Source organism: Hemiscyllium ocellatum, chromosome 7 (genome assembly GCF_020745735.1).
Source record: "Hemiscyllium ocellatum isolate sHemOce1 chromosome 7, sHemOce1.pat.X.cur, whole genome shotgun sequence".
NCBI lineage: Eukaryota > Metazoa > Chordata > Chondrichthyes > Orectolobiformes > Hemiscylliidae > Hemiscyllium > Hemiscyllium ocellatum.
In genome coordinates this window covers 2798050-2817941 of record NC_083407.1, presented here as the reverse complement: position 1 = coordinate 2817941, position 19892 = coordinate 2798050, and the positions used below count along the sequence as shown (strand labels likewise).

At 46.6% G+C, this 19892-nt stretch overlaps 1 protein-coding gene across 1 annotated transcript in view; it reads right to left on the bottom strand.

The window, feature by feature from the left end:
• The window catches only part of LOC132817304 (SPRY domain-containing protein 3-like), a 454579-nt gene extending 435984 nt beyond the window's left edge, over positions 1–18595 (bottom strand). The window contains exons 1-2 of the mRNA XM_060827714.1: positions 18575–18595; positions 18068–18192 (exon numbers count right to left, since the gene is read on the bottom strand). Of these exons, the coding sequence (XP_060683697.1) occupies positions 18068–18192; positions 18575–18595 (146 nt within the window). The remainder of the gene's footprint in view (positions 1–18067; positions 18193–18574) is intronic.
• Positions 18596–19892: the final 1297 nt, after the last annotated feature.

The window sequence follows — 19892 nt, the reverse complement described above, 5'->3', positions numbered from 1 at the left end:
GTCTGAGTTATAGGGAGAGGGTGGACAAGTGAGGACATTTTTCTTTAGAGCGGAGGAGACTGAGGGGGGTATCTTATTGAGGTGTATAAGATCATGAGAGGTATGGATAGGGTGAATGCACTCAGTCTTTTTCCCTGGGGTTGGGGAATCGAGGACTAGAGGGCATCAGGTTAAGGTTAGGGGGGAAAGAATAAAAGGGAACCTGAGGGGCAATGTTTTTACACAGAGGGTGGTACGCATCTGGAATGAGCTCCCAATGGAAGTGGTTGAGGTGGGACCATTAACAACATTTAAAAGACATTTGGACAAATACATGGATAAGAAAGGATTAGAAGGATATGGAGCTTTAGATCAGAGCGGTGCTGGAAAAGCACAGCAGGTCAGGCAGCATCCGAGGAGTAGGAAAATCGGTGTTTCGGGCAAAAGCCCTTCATCAGGAATGGAGGCAGAGTGCCTCCAGGGTGGAGAGATAAATGGGGGGGGGGGGGGTAGGGGTAGGGAGAAGGTAGCAAAGAGTACAATAGGTGAATGGGGGCGGGGATGGAGGTGATAGGTCAGAGAGGAGGGTGGAGTGGATAGGTGGGAAGGGAGATTGGCAGGTAGGACAGGTCATGAGGATGGTGCTGAGCTGGAAGATTGGAACTGGGGTGAGGTGGGGGAGGGGAAATGAGGAAACTGGTGAAGTCCACATTGATGCCCTGGGGTTGATGTGTTCTGAGGCGTTCTTCCTCCAGGCGTCTGGTGGTGAGGGAGCGGCGGTGAAGGAGGCCCAGGACCTCCATGTCCTCGGCAGAGTGGGCGGGGGAGTTGAAATGTTGGGCCACGGGGCGGTGTGGTTGAATGGTGCGGGTGTCCCGGAGATGTTCCCTAAAGATCTCTGCTAGGAGGTATCCAGTCTCCCCAATGTAGAGGAGACCGCATCGGGAGCAACGGATACAATAAATGATAGAAAAACTTTGATGGATGTGGAAGGCTCCTTTAAGGCCTTGGATAGAGGTGAGGGAGGAGGTGTGGGCACAGGTTTTGCAATTCCTGCGGTGGCAGGGGAAGGTGCCTGGATGGGAGGGTGGGTTGTAGGGGGGGCGTAGATCTGACCAGGTAGTCATGGAGGGAATGGTCTTTGTGGAAGGTGGAAAGGGGTGGGGAGGGAAATATATCCCTGGGGGTGGGGTCCATTTGGAGGTGGCGGAAATGTCGGCGGATGATTTGGTTTTTGCGAAGGTTGGTAGTGTGGAAGGTGAGCACCAGGGGCGTTCTGTCCTTGTTACGGTTGGAGGGGTGGGGTCTGAGGGCGGAGGTGCGGGATGTGGACGAGATGCGTTGGAGGGCATCTTTAACCACGTGGGAAGGGAAATTGCGGTCTCTAAGGAAGGAGGCCATCTGGTGTGTTCTGTGGTGGAACTGATCCTCCTGGGAGCAGATACGGCAGACGTGGAGGAATTGGGAATACGGGATGGCATTTTTGCAGGAGGTAGGGTGGGAAGAGGCGTAATCCAGGTAGCTGTGGGTTTGTAAAACATGTCAGTATCAAGTCGGTCTTCATTAATGGAGATGGAGAGGTCCAGGAAGGGGAGGGAGGTGTCAGAGATAGTCCAGGTAAATTTTAAGGTCAGGGTGGAATGTGTTGGTGAAGTTGATGAACTGCTGAACCTCCTCGCGGGAGCACGAGGTGGCGCCAATGCAGACATCAATGTAGCGGAGGAAGAAGTGGAGAGTGGTGCCGGTGTAATTACGGAAGATCTATGTAGCCGACAAAGAGACAGGCACAGCTGGAGCTCATACGTGTGCCCGTGGCTACCACTCTGGTCTGGAGGTAGTGGGAAGATTTGAAGGAGAAATTGTTAAGGGTGAGGACCAGTTCGGCCAAACGAATGAGAGTGTCGGTGGAAGGGTACTGTTGGGGACGTTGGGAGAGGAAGAAATCGAGGGGTTGAGGCGCTGGTCGTTTGCTTCGAAGAATATGGGCCAAGTGCGGGAAATGGGGTTAGCGTGGATGGTCCTCTTGGTCGGCATGGACCAGTTTGGTCGGAAGGGCCTGTTTCTGTCCCGTAGGGGTCTGTGGCTCCCTGTATCGAACAGGACTCTGGTTGTTTTGCCCCAGGTCTCACTCCTGTCGCATGCCAGCTCCTCATAGCCCTCAGCTCCCTGATATTTCAAACACATTCCTATTTCAGCTTTAAATACCTTCAGTGATCTAGCCTCCATATTCTCTGGGATAAAGAATTCCAGACACTCTCTCTCCTCAGGGAAGAGAAATTCCTTCACTTCAGTTTTAAATTAATGCTCTTTTATTCTGCAGCTCCGTCCCGAAACCTGAAGCTCCTCAACAGTGACTCAAACAAACCCCTTCAGTATCTCCTGTGGCCCAGAAAGATCACTCTTTGTTCTTCTGAACATTAATGAATAAAAGAACAACCTTTTCAATCCCTTTGTCCCACGAATCAGTCTCGCAAATCACTTTTGAGCTGACCCCAATGCCAATCTGTCCTTTCTTAAATACGGGGACCAAGCTCTACTCTGTACCCTGGCTGTTAAAGAATTGCAGAGCCCCATGGGAATGTTTTGTGCTTCATGGACAAAAACACGTGGATCCCTCTATCCTTTTACATGCTGTCCCTGCCCTGGGGGTGTTTGATGGGGGACAGTGTAGAGGGAGCTTTACTCTGTTAGATACAGAGTAAAGCCTCCTCTACACTGTCCCCATCAGACACTCCAAGGAAAGGGACAGCATGGGGTTAGATACAGAGTAAAGCTCTCTCTATACCGTCCCCCATCAAACACTCCCAGGACAGGATGGCATAGAGTTAGATACAGAGTAAAGCTCTCTCTACAGTATCCCCATCAAATCCTTCCAGGATAGGGCCAGCAAGGGGTTAGATACAGAGAAAAGCTCCCTTTACACTGTCCTCCATCAAACACTCCCAGGACAGGGACAGCACGGGGTTAGGTACAGAGTAACGTTCTCCCCATCAATCACACCCCCCCCCACCCCCCACCTTGAACTCCCCTCTACTAAGAGAACCCTAACAGATTTATGAAACATGATTTCCTTTGTCTAGCACCACACTGGTTCTGTCTGGTTGTCTTCAATGTTTCGAACTATCCTGATATTTCTTTTTCAATAATGGACTCCAGTATTTTCCAAAGGACTAATATCAGGCTAACTAGCGAATCGTGTTTTGCTTTCTATCACCCTCTGTTCGTCTATCGGGGTGTCACATTATTCACTATTGGAATCCTCCAAGATTGCAATGAGCTCTGGAAAGTTTTTCATGATTCATTCGCAGGACGTGGGCATTGTAGGTGAGACCAACATTTATTGCCCTGCGCCATGAGATTAGCTTTTTATTCCAGATTTTTATTGAATTCAAGTTTCATCATCTGCCACGGTGAGATTCAAAGCCCTGTCCACACAGCATTAGCCTGTGATTACTAATCCAGTTATCACTAAACCACTGCTCTCTACTTACCCCCAGTGTAGGTGTCATGGCCCCCTCTGTCCCGCAGCACACTTTGAGGCATGTATTCAGCTCTCTAACTGATGTGCTTTCTGCCAATTTGCATGTGGTTGCATGGATGATAGCCTTTAAGAGTCTGTTTTTTAAATTTTATTACTGACCTCCTCCCACTCTTTCAGCAAACCCTATCGCATGACTCTACCTACCTACCTGGACCACGTCAAATGGATCCTCCCCCGCCCAGTACATGCAACCTCTTCAAAACAGATGTACCTGCAAATTTTAAATGTCGACACACCAGTAACAACATCAGTATGACGACCAGAAACCATAGACCAGAGACCAGAGACCAGAGACCAGAGACTAAAAACCATAGACCAGAGACCAGAGACCAGAGACCAGAAACCATAGACCAGAGACCATAGACCAGAAACCATAGGCCAGAGACCAGAGACCAGAGACCAGAGACCAGAGACCAGAGACCAGAGACCAGCCCACCCCGCCCCTGACAATACAAACACTACATTGACCCCTTCAATACAGATATACCTTTAAACCTTTCAGTACAGTCACACCTATAAGCCATCACTGCTGACACACCTATAGTCTGGGTAAAAACAATGACTGCAGATGCTGGAAACCAGATTCTGGATCAGTGGTGCTGGAAAAGCACAGCAGGTCAGGCAGCATCCAAGGAGCAGGAAAACCAACGTTTCAGGCAAAAGCCCTTCATCAGGAATAAAGGCAGTGAGCCTGAAGGGTGGAGAGATAAGCTAGAGGAGGGTGGGGGTGGGGAGAGAGTAGCATATCTAAACAGGTAGGTTATATAAACAAAATAGTTTATTTTAAATTTTAACTTGAAAGCGTATGCTTGGGCTCAGTCCAAGCATTCCACTTTGAGTGCACAACACTCCCAGACAGGGGGAAACAGTCTCGAGGGTGTGATGCTGGAAAAGCGCAGCCGGTCAGGCAGTATTCGAGGAGCAGGAAAATCGATGTTTCGGGCAAAAGCCTTTCATCAGGAATAAAGGCAGAGAGCCTGAAGGGTGGAGAGATAAATGAGAGGAGTGTGGGGGTGGGGAGAAAGTAGCATAGAGTACAATAGGTGAGTTGGGGAGGGGATGAAGGTGATAGGGTAGGGAGGAGGATGGAGTGGATAGGTGGGAAGGAAGATAGGCAGGTAGGACAGGTCATGGGGACAGTGCTGAGCTGGAAGTTTGGAACCAAGGTGAGGTGGGGGAAGGAGAAATTAGAAAACTGTTGAAATCCACATTGATGCCCTGGGGTTGAAGTGTTCCGAGGTGGAAGATGAGGCGTTCTTCCTCCAGGCGTCTGGTGGTGAGGGAGTGGCGGTGAAGGAGGCCCAGGACCTCCATGTCCTCGGCAGAGTGGGAGGGAGAGTTGAAATGTTGGGCCACGGGGCGGTGTGTTTGATTGGTGCGGGTGTCCCGGAGATGTTCCCTACAGCGCTCTGCTAGGAGGCGCCCAGTCTCCCCAATGTAGAGGAGACCGCATCGGGAGCAATGGATACGATAAATGATATTGGTGGATGTGCAGGTAAACTTTTGATGGATGTGGAAGGCTCCTTTAAGGCCTTGGATAGAGGTGAGGGAGGTGTGGGCACAGGTTTTACAGTTCCTGCGGTGGCAGAGGTAAGTGCCAGGAGGGGAGGGTGGGTCATAGGGGGGCGTGGACCTGACCAGGTAGTCATGGAGGGAACGGTCTTTGTGGAAGGCGGAAAGGGGTGGGGAGGGAAATATATCCCTGGTGGTGGGGTCTTTTTGGAGGTGGCGGAAATGTTGGCGGATGATTTGGTTTATGCGAAGGTTGGTAGGGTGGAAGGTGAGCACCAGGGGCGTTCTGTCCTTATTACGGTTGGAGTGGTGGGGTCTGAGGGTGGAGGTGCGGGATGTGGACAAGATGCGTTGGAGGGGAACTTTAACCATATAGGAAGGGTAATTGCAGTCTATAGCCTGATCAATCCTGACATACCTGTGTTCCGGACTGACACATCTATAACCCCCAAAAGTACAGATTGTATCACTTGCAACACTGACCCAAACATACTCATATATAAACACACAGATTAGGAGCACGAATAGACTCTGCTCCACCATCCAATAAGATCTTTGCTGATGTGATTGTGACCTCACACATCACTCCAATAACCTTTCAACCCCGGGCACCACAGCTCCGCCTTTAAACTACTTCAGAACTCTGTTTCCACTTGCCTTCTCAGGGAGAGAGCTCCCAATATTCATACCTTGGGAGAAAACACATTGTCTCATTTCTGTTTTAAATGGAGGAAATCCGATTTTTAAACATCCCCTCCGCATCCACCCCGTCAAATCCCTCAGGATTTTATATGTTTCTATCAAGTCACCTCTTACCTCCAGCTTCTAACCTCCACTGGATATAATCCCAATGGGTCTAACCTTTCCCCTGAAGACCATTGCAGAGGTCAGCCTGGTAAACCCTCTCTGAACAGCTTCCAATGCATTGACGTCCTTGGTCTGTGACTAAGACCATACACGGAACTCCCGACGCAATCTCAGCACTGTCCTCTATACTGAAAGTATGACCTCCCTACTGTTGTGTTCAATTTCCAGTATGAGAAACAAAAACATTCCATTTACTTCCCTTATCATGACAAACCTGTGATTCATGCACTGGGATACCCAGATCCTTCTGTATTTTAGAGCTCTGCAATCCCTCACCATTTAGACACTGCCTTCCAAACCCACGACCATTTCCATCTAAAAGGACAAGGGCAGCAGATCCATGGGAACACCACCCCCTGCAAGTTCCTCCGAGCTCCTCACCATCCTGACTTGGAAATATATCACCGTTCCTTCAGTGTCGCTGGGTCAGACTCCTGGAATTCCCTCCCTAAGGGCATTGTGGGTCTACCCACCGCACATGGACTGCAGCGGTTCAAGAAGGCAGCTCACCTCCACCTTCTCAAGGTATTTGGGAATATGGCAATAAATGTTTGCTCAGCCAGTGACCTCCATGTCCATAAGTGAATAAATTAAGTCATCTCCTGTGGAAATGTATTTTCCTTCCCAGGGATGTATTAAAAAAGACTTAACACCCAACTGCAACTCTGTGCCTGGCATGCATTGTGTGAAAATTAATGTGTTGTCAGGTCACAGTTTGAGAATAGCCTTGAACACCCCTGCACTGCAGGTAAAATGGGAACAATAATCTATTGTTCTTAGTGAGGGCAACACCACACCTTCAAAAGGAACCAAAACAAAATAATTTCAACCAAGTTGCAAAATCAAGAAGCTTGTCATTTCCAGTTGAATGGGAGTGTCTTATGTCAAGGGAGTTTTGGAAAGTAAAAAACAACACATCATCTATCTCACTAACCACTTCTTTTAAGACTCTGGGATGAAGCCTATCAGGAGCTGAGTAGTTGTCAGCCCCTAGCTCCAATAACTCACTCAAGACCACTTCTCTCTCTCTCTTGTGATTGTGATTTCCCTGCGTTCACACATTTCCTGATTTATCGCTGCGTCTGGTGTTTAATGTGTGTCCTCTACAGTGGAAGCTGATGCACAATATTTATTTAATCCATCTGTGCTCACCTTATTTTCCATTATTAAAGTCTCCTGACTCACTTCCTAAATAGGAGAAAGTGAGGACTGCAGATGCTGGAGATCAGAGCTGAAAATGTGTTGTTGGAAAAGTGCAGCAGGTCAGGCAGCATCGAAGGAGCAGGAGAATCGACGTTTCGGGCATGAGCCCTTCTTCAGGAATCATGCCTGAAACGTCGATTCTCCTGCTCCTTGGATGCTGCCTGACCTGCTGCGCTTTTCCAGCAACACATTTTCAGCTCACTTCCTAAATAACCAACATTCTCAGTTAACCCTTTTTTTTATGTATTTCTGGCACTCTCTCTCTCTCTCTCTCTCTCTGTCCCTTTTCTCTCTCCTTCTCTGTCCCTTTTTTTTTCTCTCTCTCTCTCCCTTTTCTCTCTCTCTCTCTCTCTCTCTCTCCAACTCCAGCTTTTCCTTCTTCATTAATTTTGGTCATTCTTTGCTATCCTGATATTCTGTCCTACCCTCTGGTCTGGTCCTGCCTTGGCAGACTTAAATGTTAATTTTCTTTAGTTTGATGCTATCTTTAACATTTCTAGTTAACCGTGAAGGGTTAGCCCATCCCTTGGGAATTTTTCTGACATGTTGGAATGTATTCCGTGGATTCTGAAATACCCCCTTTAAATATTTGACAGTGCGCCTTCATTGATTTAGCCTTTAAATGAATTTGCCAATATACTTTATTCATAGACTCTTCACAATTCTTATTCAACTTTATAACAAAATTCTGTACTGGCATAGAGTCATAGAGATGTACAGCACGGAAATAGACCCTTCGGTCCAATTCATCTATGCTGACCAGATATCCTACACTACTCTAGTCCCACCTGCCAGCACCCGGCCCATATCCTTCCAAACCCTTCCTATTCATATACCCATCCAGATGCCTTTTAAATGTTGTAATCGTACCAGCCTCCACCACTTCCTCTGGCAGCTCATTTCATACACGTACCACCCTCTGTGTGAAAAAGTTGCCCCTTACGGCCCTTTTAAATTATTCCCCTCTCATCGTAAGCCTATGCCCTCTAGTTTTGGACTCTCTTTCTCTGCGAAAAAGGCTTTGGCTAATTACCCTATCCATACCCTTCATTATTTCATAAACCTCTATAAGGTCACTCCTCAACCTCCCTCTGCATACCTGAGGTGGCTCAGTGGTTAGCACTGCTGCCTCACAGCACCAGGGACTTGGGTTTGATTCCAGCTTTGGGCAACTCTGTGTGGAGTTTGCACATTCTCCCTGTGGCTGTGTGGGTTTCCTCCGGGTGCTCCGGTTTCCTCCCACAATCCAAAGATGTGCAGGTTAGGGGAATTGGCCATGCTAAATTGTCCATAGCTTCCAGGGATGTGTAGGTTAGGTGCGTTAGACAGGGTAAATGTAGGGGAATAGGTCTGGGTGGATTACCCTTTGGAGGGTCAGTGTAGAATTTTTGGGCCAAATGGCCTGTTTCCATACTGTAGGGATTCTATTATACCTGTAACCCTTTCAATATCAACCTACTTGCAACCACTTCAATGTTCACATATCATGAACGTAGTCAGGACGAATCCATCTGTAACAGCTTCAACAGTGACATGGCCTTGTTTATTGACAACATCTCCCCCCTTTCAAGGCTGATACACTCTATAATCCCCTTCAATACGAGTACAGCAGTGACCTATTCACTATGACACAGTGTAGTCCCATTCACTTTTATGGAACCAGCTTTAAAAGCCCATCCCATGGCTCTGCTCTGTCATGGACTCCCTCCAACAACAACTCCTGTTTGAGTCCATCAGCATCCAGGCTGAAGCCATGAAGCACACACACTCCAGAATTTCACAGACAGCTCCCTGCACCAAGCTGGATCATTATTACGCGGCTTTTCAACCTGTCCTCTCAAATATACTGACATATACCTGGCTTCTTAAGAGCACAACTTTTACAGTTTTTCCTAAGAATAGACTGCAACACCTTGATGCCTAACAGCATCGAGAATGCAATAACAAGAGCACAGAGATTTCCAACTGCCCTTAGGATTTCACTCACTGCTCACTGCACAGAACACATGTTATCCTCCCTGCAGGACATCTTGAAAAAAGCAGTCATAATATGGAGTCTGGCTCTGTCTCTTTCAATAACTGATTGTCCTTCAGTTCCTGTCTCTATTCTCTGGGACAGCTCTTCAATCAGCCAGCATTTACCCCTTGAGAAGGTGGGGGTGAGCTGTCTTCTTGACCCGCTGCAGTCCATGTGCTGTGGGTAGACCCACAATGCCCTTAGGGAGAGAATTCCAGGATTCTGACCCAGAGACACTGAAGGAACGGTGATACATTTCCAAGTCAGGATGGTGAGTGGTTTGGTGGGGAACTTGCAGGGGGTGGTGTTCCCATGTATCTGCTGCTGTTGTCCTTCTAGATGGAAGTGGTTGTGGGTTTGGAAGGTGCTGTCTGAGGATCTTTGATGAGTTTCTGCAGTGCACCTTGTTGATAGTACACACTGCTGTTACTGAGCGTTAGGGGTGGAGGGAGTGGGTGTTTGTGGATGTGATGCCAATTGTCCTAGATGGTGTTGTTGGAGCTGCCCCATCCAGGGCAAGTGGGGAGTATTCCATCACACTCCGGACTTGGGCCTTGTGCTTCTGAATAGCCATCATTCCACTTTTAGAAAATTGTTGCAAATGCACCCCTCGGTCCCTCTGTCCATGCAACCCTTTCAAACTGGATCATTAAGACTATATTAGCTCTTCCGAACCCTCACATTTCTCTGATCAATCTGCCCCTTGTCTGCCCATTTGACCAGTCTATCTAAATGCAGTCACTGGGAATTAGAATAATCAGGGAGTATTATTATTCTGTGTTCCAATTTCCTAGTTGTTTACATCAACAGTAGGTTAGTTAAGGTCATGGTTAGTTCACTGAAAAATCATGATTTTAAGTCAAACAGCTTTAAGAGAAACATTAGTTCCCACAGGAATTAGTGATAAATCTGGAATTAGGTTTTAGAAGGCTCCCTTGTAAGAAAAAGGGATAAAACATTAAACTCTGCAAGTTGATATATGTATAGCTGATTAAATTACTACATTTCTCAATTAAATAACTTATTAAATCAAATACATTTATAAATGCAATAAAAAAATTGCAACCCTGAGTTCCAAAGGAAAATAAATTGAACCAAATTTTAAAATGCTTTTCCCATCTCAGTTCCTCTGCCACCTTATACCCAGCTGTGCTAGCTCACCCAGACAGATGGTAATACAGTTCCTGTCTTTTAAATTAATTCAATGATGTTTGCATTCCTAGTTGGCCGAAATCTACTGCCCCATCCTCAAAATCTACTGCCCCATCCTCAAAATCTACTGCCTCATCCTCAAAATCTACTGCCCCATCCTCAAAATCTACTGCCCCATCCTCAAAATCTACTGCCTCATCCTCAAAATCTACTGCCCCATCTGAAGGACCTTAATGAGCCAGATGGGCCTTTACACTAATTGACAGTGGTTACACAGTTACACTTTGACTAGCTACTATGCCTTCTGGTCCGAGATTCTCCAATAAGGTGAAACAACCTTTCCACATCCCTCCTGTCAAGTCCTCTCAGAATCTTATACGTTTCAATAAGGTCTACTCTCACTCTTCTAACCTCCATTGAGTTGAGGCCCAACCTACTCACCCTCTCCTCATAAGACAGTCCCTTCGTCCCTGGGATCAGCCGAGTGAACTTTCTCTGGTCTGCCCCCAATGTCAGTCTTTCCTTAGATAAAGGAGCCCCAAAACTCTTCACAGTATTCTAGCTGGGGTCTCACTAGTGCTTTCAATAGTTTGTAAAAACCTCCTTACTTTTATACTTCATTCCCTATGGAATAAAGGCTGACCTTCCCCATTCATCACTGAACATGGACAGAAGATTTTCCGACACCTCCAAACACCTTGTCTACAGTGTCCGTTGCTCTTGATGTGGTCTCCTCTACACTGGGGAGACAGGATGCCAACTTGTGGAACATTTCAGGGAACATCTCTGCAACACCCACACCAACCAGTCCCATCGCCTCGTGGCCAAATACTTTAACTCCCCCTCCCGCTCCACCAAGGACATGCAGGTCCTGGGCCTCCTCCACCACTAAACCCTTACCACCCGCTGCCTGGAGGAAGAATGCTTCGTCTTCCACCTTGGGACCCTGCAACCACATGGAATCAATGTCAATTTCACCAATTTCCTCACTTCCCCTCCCCCCACCTTGTCCCAGTTCCAACTCTCCAACTCGGCACCACTCTCTTGAACGGTCCTACATGTCCATCTTCCTTCCCACCTATCTGCTCCACCCTCCTCTCCAACCTACCACCAACACCTCTACCTTCATCTATCTATTGCATTCTCATCCACCTTCCCCCCAGCCCCACCCCCCTCCCATTTATCTCTCAGCCCCCTTGGGCCAAACCCTCATTCCTGATGAAGAGCTTATGCTCAAAACATTGACTCTCCTGCTTCCTGGACGTTGCCTGAACTGTTGTGCTTTCCAATGCTGCATTTTTGACCCATTTCAATAATATTCATCTCCTCTATTCTTCCTGCCAAAGTGTGTAACCATATGTTTCCCCACATTATAATTCCTGCTGCCAGGTTTTTGCTCATTGCCTGTATCCCTCTGCAGATTCTCTGTGTCATTGCCTTCCCACCTATTTTTATATTTTCCACAAGCTTGGTTACAGTATATTCACTTCCCTCATCTAAATCATTAATCCAGATTGTAAATAATCATGGCCCCAGCACTGATCCCTGTGGCACTCCACTAGTTATAGGTTAGCATCCTGAAAGTGGCCTCTTTTTACCAACTCCTAGTCCTCCATTAGTTAGCTCATCCTCTATCCTATAAGACCATAAGACCATAAGACATAGGAGTGTAAGTAAGGCCATTCGGCCCATTGAGTCCACTCCGCCATTCAACCATGGCTGATGGGCATTTCAACTCCACTTACCAGCGTTCTCCCCGTAGCCCTTAATTCCTCGAGACAACAAGAATCTATCAATCTCTGCCTTGAAGACATTTAGCGTCCCAGCCTCCACTGCACTCTGCGGCAATGAATTCCACAGGCCCACCACCCTCTGGCTGAAGAAATGTCTCCGCATTTCTGTTCTGAACTGACCCCCTCTAATTCTGAGGCTGTGTCCACGGGTCCTAGTCTCCTCGCCTAATGGAAACAATTTCCTAGCGTGCACCCTTTCCAAGCCATGTATTATCTTGTACGTCTCTATTAAGTCTCCCCTTAATCTTCTAAACTCCAATGAATACAATCCCAGGATCCTCAGCCGTTCCTCATATGTTAGACCTGCCATTCCAGGGATCATCCGTGTGAATCTCCGCTGGACACGTTCCAGTGCCAGTATGTCCTTCCTGAGGTGTGGGGACCAAAACTGGACACAGTACTCCAAATGGGGCCTAACCAGAGCTTTATAAAGTCCCAGTAGCACATCTCTGCTTTTATATTCCAACCCTCTTGAGATAAGAGACAACATTGCATTTGCTTTCTTAATCAACCTGCATGTTTACCTTTAGAGAATCCTCGACTAGCACTCCCAGATCCCTCTGCACGTTGGCTTTACGAATTTTCTCACCATTTAGAAAGTAGTCTATGCTTTTATTCTTTTTGCCAAAGTGCAAGACCTCGCACTTGCTCACGTTGAATTCCATCAGCCATTTCCTGGACCACTCTCCCAACCTGTCTAGATCCTTCTGTAGCCTCCCCACTTCCTCAGTACTACCTGCCTGTCCACCTAACTTCGTATCATCTGCAAACTTCGTTAGAATGCCCCCAATCCCTTCATCCAGATCATTAATATATAATGCGAATAGCTGTGGCCCCAACACTGAACCCTGCGGGACACCGCTAGTCACCGGCTGACATTCTGAAAAAGAACCTTTTATCCCAACTCTCTGCCTTCTGTCAGACAGCCAATCCTCAATCCATCCCAGCAACTCACCTTGAACACCATGGGCCCTCACCTTGCTCAGCAGCCTCCCGTGTGGCACCTTATCAAAGGCCTTTTGAAAGTCTAGATAGACCACATCCACTGGGTTTCCCTGGTCTAACCTACTTGTCACCTCTTCAAAGAATTCTAACAGGTTTGTCAGGCATGACCTCCCCTTACTAAATCCATGTTGACTTGTTCTAATCAGACTCTGCTCTTCCAAGAATTTAGAAACTTCATCCTTAATGATGGATTCTAGAATTTTACCAACAACCGAGGTTAAGCTGATTGGCCTATAATTTTCCATCTTTTGTCTTGATCCTTTCTTGAGCAAGGGGGTTACAACAGCCATCTTCCAATCATCTGGGACCTTTCCTGACTCCAGTGACTCTTGAAATATCTCAAACAATGCCTCCGCTATTTCCTCAGCCACCTGTCTCAGAACTCTAGGGTGTATCCCATCGGGGCCAGGAGATTTATCATTTTTAAGACTTTGTAACTTTTCTAGCACTATGTCTTTCGTAACGGCAACCATACTCAACTCAGCCCCGTGACTCCCTTTAATTGTTGGGATATTACTCATGTCTTCCACTGTGAAAACTGACGCAAAGTACTTGTTAAGTTCTCCTGCTATTTCCTTATCTCCCATCACTAGGCTTCCAGCATCAGTTTGAAGTGGCCCAATGTCTACTTTTGCCTGTCGTTTGTTTCTTATGTATTGAAAGAAACTTTTACTATCATTTCTAATATTACTGGCTAGCCTACCTTCATATTTGATCCTCTCCTTCCTTATTACTCTCTTTGTTATCCTCTGTTTGTTTTTGTAGCCTTCCCAATCTTCTGATTTCCCAGTGTTCTTAGCCACTTTATAGGATCTCTCTTTTTCTTTAATACATTTTCTGACTTCCTTTGTCAGCCATGGCTGTCTAATCCCTCCCCGGATAATCTTTCTTTTCTTGGGGATGAACCTCTGTACTGTGTCCTCAATTATACCCACAAACTCCCGCCATTTTTGCTCTACTGTCTTCCCGGTTAGCCTCTGCTTCCAGTTTATTTTTGTCAGTTCCTCTCTCATGCCCTCGTAATTACCTTTATTTAACTGTAACACCATTACATCCGATTTTGCCTTCTCTCTTTCAAACTCCAGACTGAACTCTACCATATTATGATCACTGCTTCCTAAGGGTTCCCTTACTTTAAGATCTTTTATAGAGTCTGGTTCATTGCAAAGCACTAGATCCAGAATAGCCTGCTCCCTTGTGGGCTCCATGACAAGCTGTTTCAAAAAACCATCCTGTAAGCATTCCATGAATTCCCTTTCTTTGGATCCACTGGCAACATTATTTACCCAGTCCACCTGCATATTGAAGTCTCCCATGAACACCGTGACCTTGCCTTTCTGACATGCCTTCTCTATTTCCCGGTACATGTTGTGCTCCTGGTCCTGACCACTGTTAGGAGGTCTGTACGTAACTCCCATTATGGTTTTTTGCCTTCGTGTTTCCTCAATTCCCCCCACACAGACTCCACATCATCTGACGCTATGTCATTCAGTGCCATAGATTTAATTTTGTTCTTAACTAACAAGGCAACCCCACCCCCTCTGCCCACCTCTCTGTCTTTTCGATAAGTTGAAAAACCATGGAGGTTTAACTGCCCAGTCCTGACCCCCCTGCAACCAAGTCTCTGTGATGCCTACCACATCATAATCATGCACTATTATCTGTGCCGTTAGTTCATCTGCTTTGTTATGAATGCTACGAGCATTCAGGTAAAGTGCCTTAATGCTAACTTCCTTATCATTAGAGATGTTGGAAGTCAAATGATATCCTAAGTTATCCTTGCTTTTTTCTACATTCCCAGTCTGCCTCAATTTTAAATCCGCCTGGACACATGCTATCCTGCTGCTTATCTTTCCATTTAACGCCATACTCCCTGTCGCTTTCACTTTCCCTTCCCCCCAACTCAGAAGTTTAAAGTCCTACTGACCCCCCTATTTATCCACTTCGCTAGAACATTGGTACCCGATCGGTTCAGGTGGAGACCGTCCCAACGGTACAGATCCCCCGGTTCCAAAACTGATGCCAATGCCCCATGAAGTGGAATCCCTCTTTCCCACACCAATCCCTTAGCCATGTGTTTACTTGCCTAATTTTCTTATCCCTATGCCAATTGGCACGTGGCTCAGGCAGTAATCTGGAGATTATGACCCTTGAGGACCTGTACTTCAATTTCCTTCCTAGTGCTTGATAATCCCCAAACAGGTCCTCCACCCTAGTCTTGCCTATGTTGTTAGTCTCAACGTGGAACACAACAACTGGATCCTCCCCCTCCCGCTCCAATATCCTTTCAAGCCGGTCGGAGATGTCCCACACCCTGGCACCGGGCAGGCAACACACCATGCGAGACTCCCGATCCGGCTTGCATAGGATACTATCTGTCCCCCTAATTATAGAATCCCCTATAACCACTACTTGTCTTTTTGCTCCCCCCTCTTGAATGGCCTTCTGTAACATGGTGCCTTGGTCAGTTGGCTCACCCTGTCCAGAGCCCTTTTCCTCATTTGTACAGGGAGCAAGAATCTCGTACCTGTTGGACAAGGTCAAGGGCTGAGGCTCCTCCACTCCTGAACTCAGGTTCCCCCTACCTGCCTCACTGACAGTCACACTCTGTTGTGCCTGATCACTAGCTGAATGTGAATTACTTAATCTCCCAGGTGTGACTGCCTCCTGAAACAAAGCGTCCAGGTAACTCTCCCCCTTCCGGATGTGCCGCAGTGTTTGAAGCTCAGATTCCAGATCATCAACTCTGATCCGGAGTTCTTCCAGCAACCAACACTTGCTGCAGATGTGGTCACTGCCATTCACAATGGGATCAGCCAGCTCCCATATCATACAGCTCCAGCACATCACCTGCCCAGCCATCTCTGCTTAGTTAGTTAATTACTTAGTTACTTGTACAAGTTTGAGTTAGAATACTTTCTGATACCTCTCTGCTATGGTTTTTCCCTAAAAAAGGAATTAATATATATATACACACAAAAAACGAAGTAAATTTTTAACTAGTCCTGGCCAATATACTACCTCCAATATCATAGGCTCTTAACATTTTCAGTAGCCGAACATGAGAACCTTATCAAATTGCTTCAGAAAGTCCAAATATACATCTGGTCCTTGGCAGGATCCATAACATACTGTTCTGGGAAACTGTCCTGAACACAACATGAATTCTTCCTTATAGCTCCCTCTGTCAATCTGACTCTCACAATCCACATGAAGGTTAAAGTCACCCATGATTAACTTACTGCCTTTGTGAAATGCCCTTGTTATCTCCTGATTTACTTCCCACCCCCCCCCCCCTTCCATTCAGCTACAGTTAAGGGTATACAGACTACTCCTACCAGAGGCTTCTTGCTCTTCTTATTTCTAACCTTCATCCGTGTGGATCCTACACCATCTGATTCAAGATCATTTCTTACTCTCATTCTTACTCCATCCCCCACCAGCAAAGCCACATATCGTCATGGTAATGAAGTCAGCCAGCTGGACCCCATGGAATCTGAGTTTCCTGATCTGGTCCGATCAGGGAGCCCTGGCTGACTGATATAAACAAGGGGGTGTCAGAGATACTGAAACTCTGGCGGCTGACTCTGTGTGAGGCAGGACGATGGTGCAGGACTCTCCGTGTGTAAATAAAGGGGGGCTTGGTGATGGGGTACCAGTCTGTGTGGAGTTGCTTCACCATCCCTTCCTTTCTATCTGTCTTTTCAAACACTCACATACCCCTGAAGATTGAGTTCGCAGCTTTGATCTCCAAGGAAGCTTGTCTCTGTAATGACGACAAGACTATACCCATTAACTTTGATTTGTGCCATTACTTCATTTGTTTAGTTTCAAATACAATGCACATTCAAGTAATGAGCTATTGATTTTGACATTGTACCATTTTTTCTCCCCCATGACTCTATTTGCTGTGGCTTTTCACTGAATGTTTCCTCTGTCACTTCCTCTCCCACTCTGAATATCATTATCCAAATAACTGCTATATAATGCACTCATAGGGTCACGGAGTTATACAACACGAAAGCAGATCCTTCACTCTAACTTATCTGCGTGGACCAAATATTCTAAACTGATCCAGTCCCATTTCCTCTTGCTTTGTAAACCTACATTTACCCTCTCCCAAATCCCCTCCCAAACCCCCTCCCAAACCCCCTCATTAATGTGGAGCCTTCTCAGCAGCTCTGCATATTTGATCTTAAAGGACACTGGTCCAAGTTCAGCTCAACTGAAGTCCATCCCACAGGAACAGCTCCCTTCTACCCCAGGATTGTGCCAGTGTCCCATGAACTCAAACCCATTCCACCCACACCAATCATTGAGCCAGGGGTGTACTATCTACAAGGTGCACTGCAGAAATTCTTCACTGTGGACAGACCCTCAGACAGCACCTTCCAAATCCATGACCACTTCCATCTAGAAGGACATGGGCAGCAGATACACAGGAACACCACCCCCTGCAAGTTCCCCTCCAAGCCACTCACCATCCTGACTTGGAAATATATCTCTGTTCCTTCAGTGTCGCTGGGTCAGAATCCTGGAATTCCCTCCCTAAGGGCATTGTGGGTCTACCCACAGCACATGGACTGCAGCAGTTCAAGAAGGCAGCTCACCCCCACCTTCTCAAGGCACTTGGGGACAGGCATGAATGCTGGGCCCGAGTCAGTGATACCAATGTCCTGTGAATGAATTAAAATAAATCAACATTAACCTCTCAGATCAGTATCCTGCCAAATGCTTAATGATTTTTGGAAGACTCAATTAAATCTGCCCTTAACCTTCATTGTTCTGAGGGCAATTAGGGATGAGCAATAAATGCTGCTCCAACTAGTGACAACCCTTACCCATGAGTTCACTAAAAAGAACAATCTCAGTGTCTCCAGTCTCTCCATATTCACTGAGATCCCTTATCTCTTGTCCTGTTCGAATGACTCTCTCGTGGACTCTCCATGGCCGTGAGCAGAAATAAATAATTGAGACCAAAATCAGTATGTCACTTACTTTCCATCATCACCATGATAACCAGCAGAACAGGTGTCATAGCCAGGCAGCTGCTTTAGGTTATAGTCATAGGGAACAGCTCCCACTGCGATGGAACCTCGCACACCACAACCTGTGATAAGAACCTGTCAAAAACAGAGCAAACCAATGATCAGGAAGAGACAGCAAGGCCAGGGGGTGCACAGACTGTATACCTGAGCACACAGGGAGCCTCTCCAACAACTGATCGAGGTGGACAGCACTCCTTCAACTCGAACCTTAACACAAACATCCAACACATCCTTCTATCTTACCTAATAAACGTATCTTCCTCTGAAATTCTGTAATAGTGAACAGAGGACTGCCCACAGTTCCTGCAGGAGATCAGAACAAGCCCAGGTCAAGGGAATTGGAGGGAATAAGTAGAAATGCAATGAGAGATTGTTCAAGTTACGTGGGAATTCACAGCCTTGTATCCTGGTCAAATACAGCAGAGGAACGGAGGGTTACAGACTGTGTAAAACTCACAATGCCAATCTCATCAAACATCCCTTTAAGAAGGGCCCTCATAATAGACTGGTACAAGCCCATATGAAGATAAACTGGCCGAGAGGCAGGAAGTATAGGATGATGGTACAGGGATGTTTCTGTGAGTGGGAATCTGTTTCCATTGGGTTCCACACAGCTCGGCATAGGAACCTTAGTGTTTATGGTGTACATTAATGGTTTCTATTTGAATGTAGGGGGATGATCAACATGGTGTGGGTTACATAAACATTATTCAGGTGGTAAATAGTGATGGGGACAGCCATAAGCTGTAAGAGGATATTAACAGACTGGCCAACTGGGTGGGGGACTGACAAATCAAATTCCACCCAGAAAGGTGTGATGTAATGCACTTAGAGAGATCTTCACTGAGAATGGTAGGACCTGGAAAGTACTGAAGATTAGAGGGGCCTTGGTGTGAATATAAACAAACCCAATAGGGCAGGTGGATAAAGTGGTACAAACAATGACTGCAGATGCTGGAAACCAGATTCTGGATTACTGGTGCTGGAAGAGCACAGCAGTTCAGGCAGCATCCAAAATGCAGCGAAATTGACGTTTTGGGCAAAAGCCCTTCATCAGGAAGCTTTTGCCCGAAACGTTGATTTCGCTGCATTTTGGATGCTGCCTGAACTGCTGTGCTCTTCCAGCACCACTGACCCAGAAGGTGGATAAAGTAGGGGGACAGCCCTCAGCCTCCAATGCCCCAGGGAATGTAGCCCCCATTTATTCAGCTCTCCCTATAACTCCAACCTTCCAACAGCCTTGTAATTTTTTTCTGCACCCTCTCGAGTTTAACAACACCCTTCCAAGAGCAGGGTAAACAGATGTGTATCCATTATTCCAGGAGTGTCCTCACCAATGTCCTGTACAGCCACAACATGACCTCCCAACTTCAATACTCAATGTTATGCCCAATGAAGGCAAGTATGCTAAATGCTTCGTCACTATCCTGCCTACCCACAACTCTACTTTCAAGGAGCTATTTACATGCAGCCCTAGATCATTATAGAGGTAAATAAAATCATGAGGAGCGTGGATAAGATGAATAGACAAGGTATGTTTATGAAGGTGGGGAGTCCAAACCAAGAGCATAGGTTTAGGGTGAGAGGGGAAAGATATAAAAGGGACCTAAGGGGCAACTTTTTCACACAGAGAGTGGTGCGTGTATGGAATGAGCTGCCAGAGAAAGTGGTGGAGGTTGGTACAATTACAGCATTTAAAAGCCATCTGGATGGGTAAATCAATAGGAAAGGTTTAGAGGGATGTGGGCCAAGTGCTAGCAAATGGGGCTGGATTA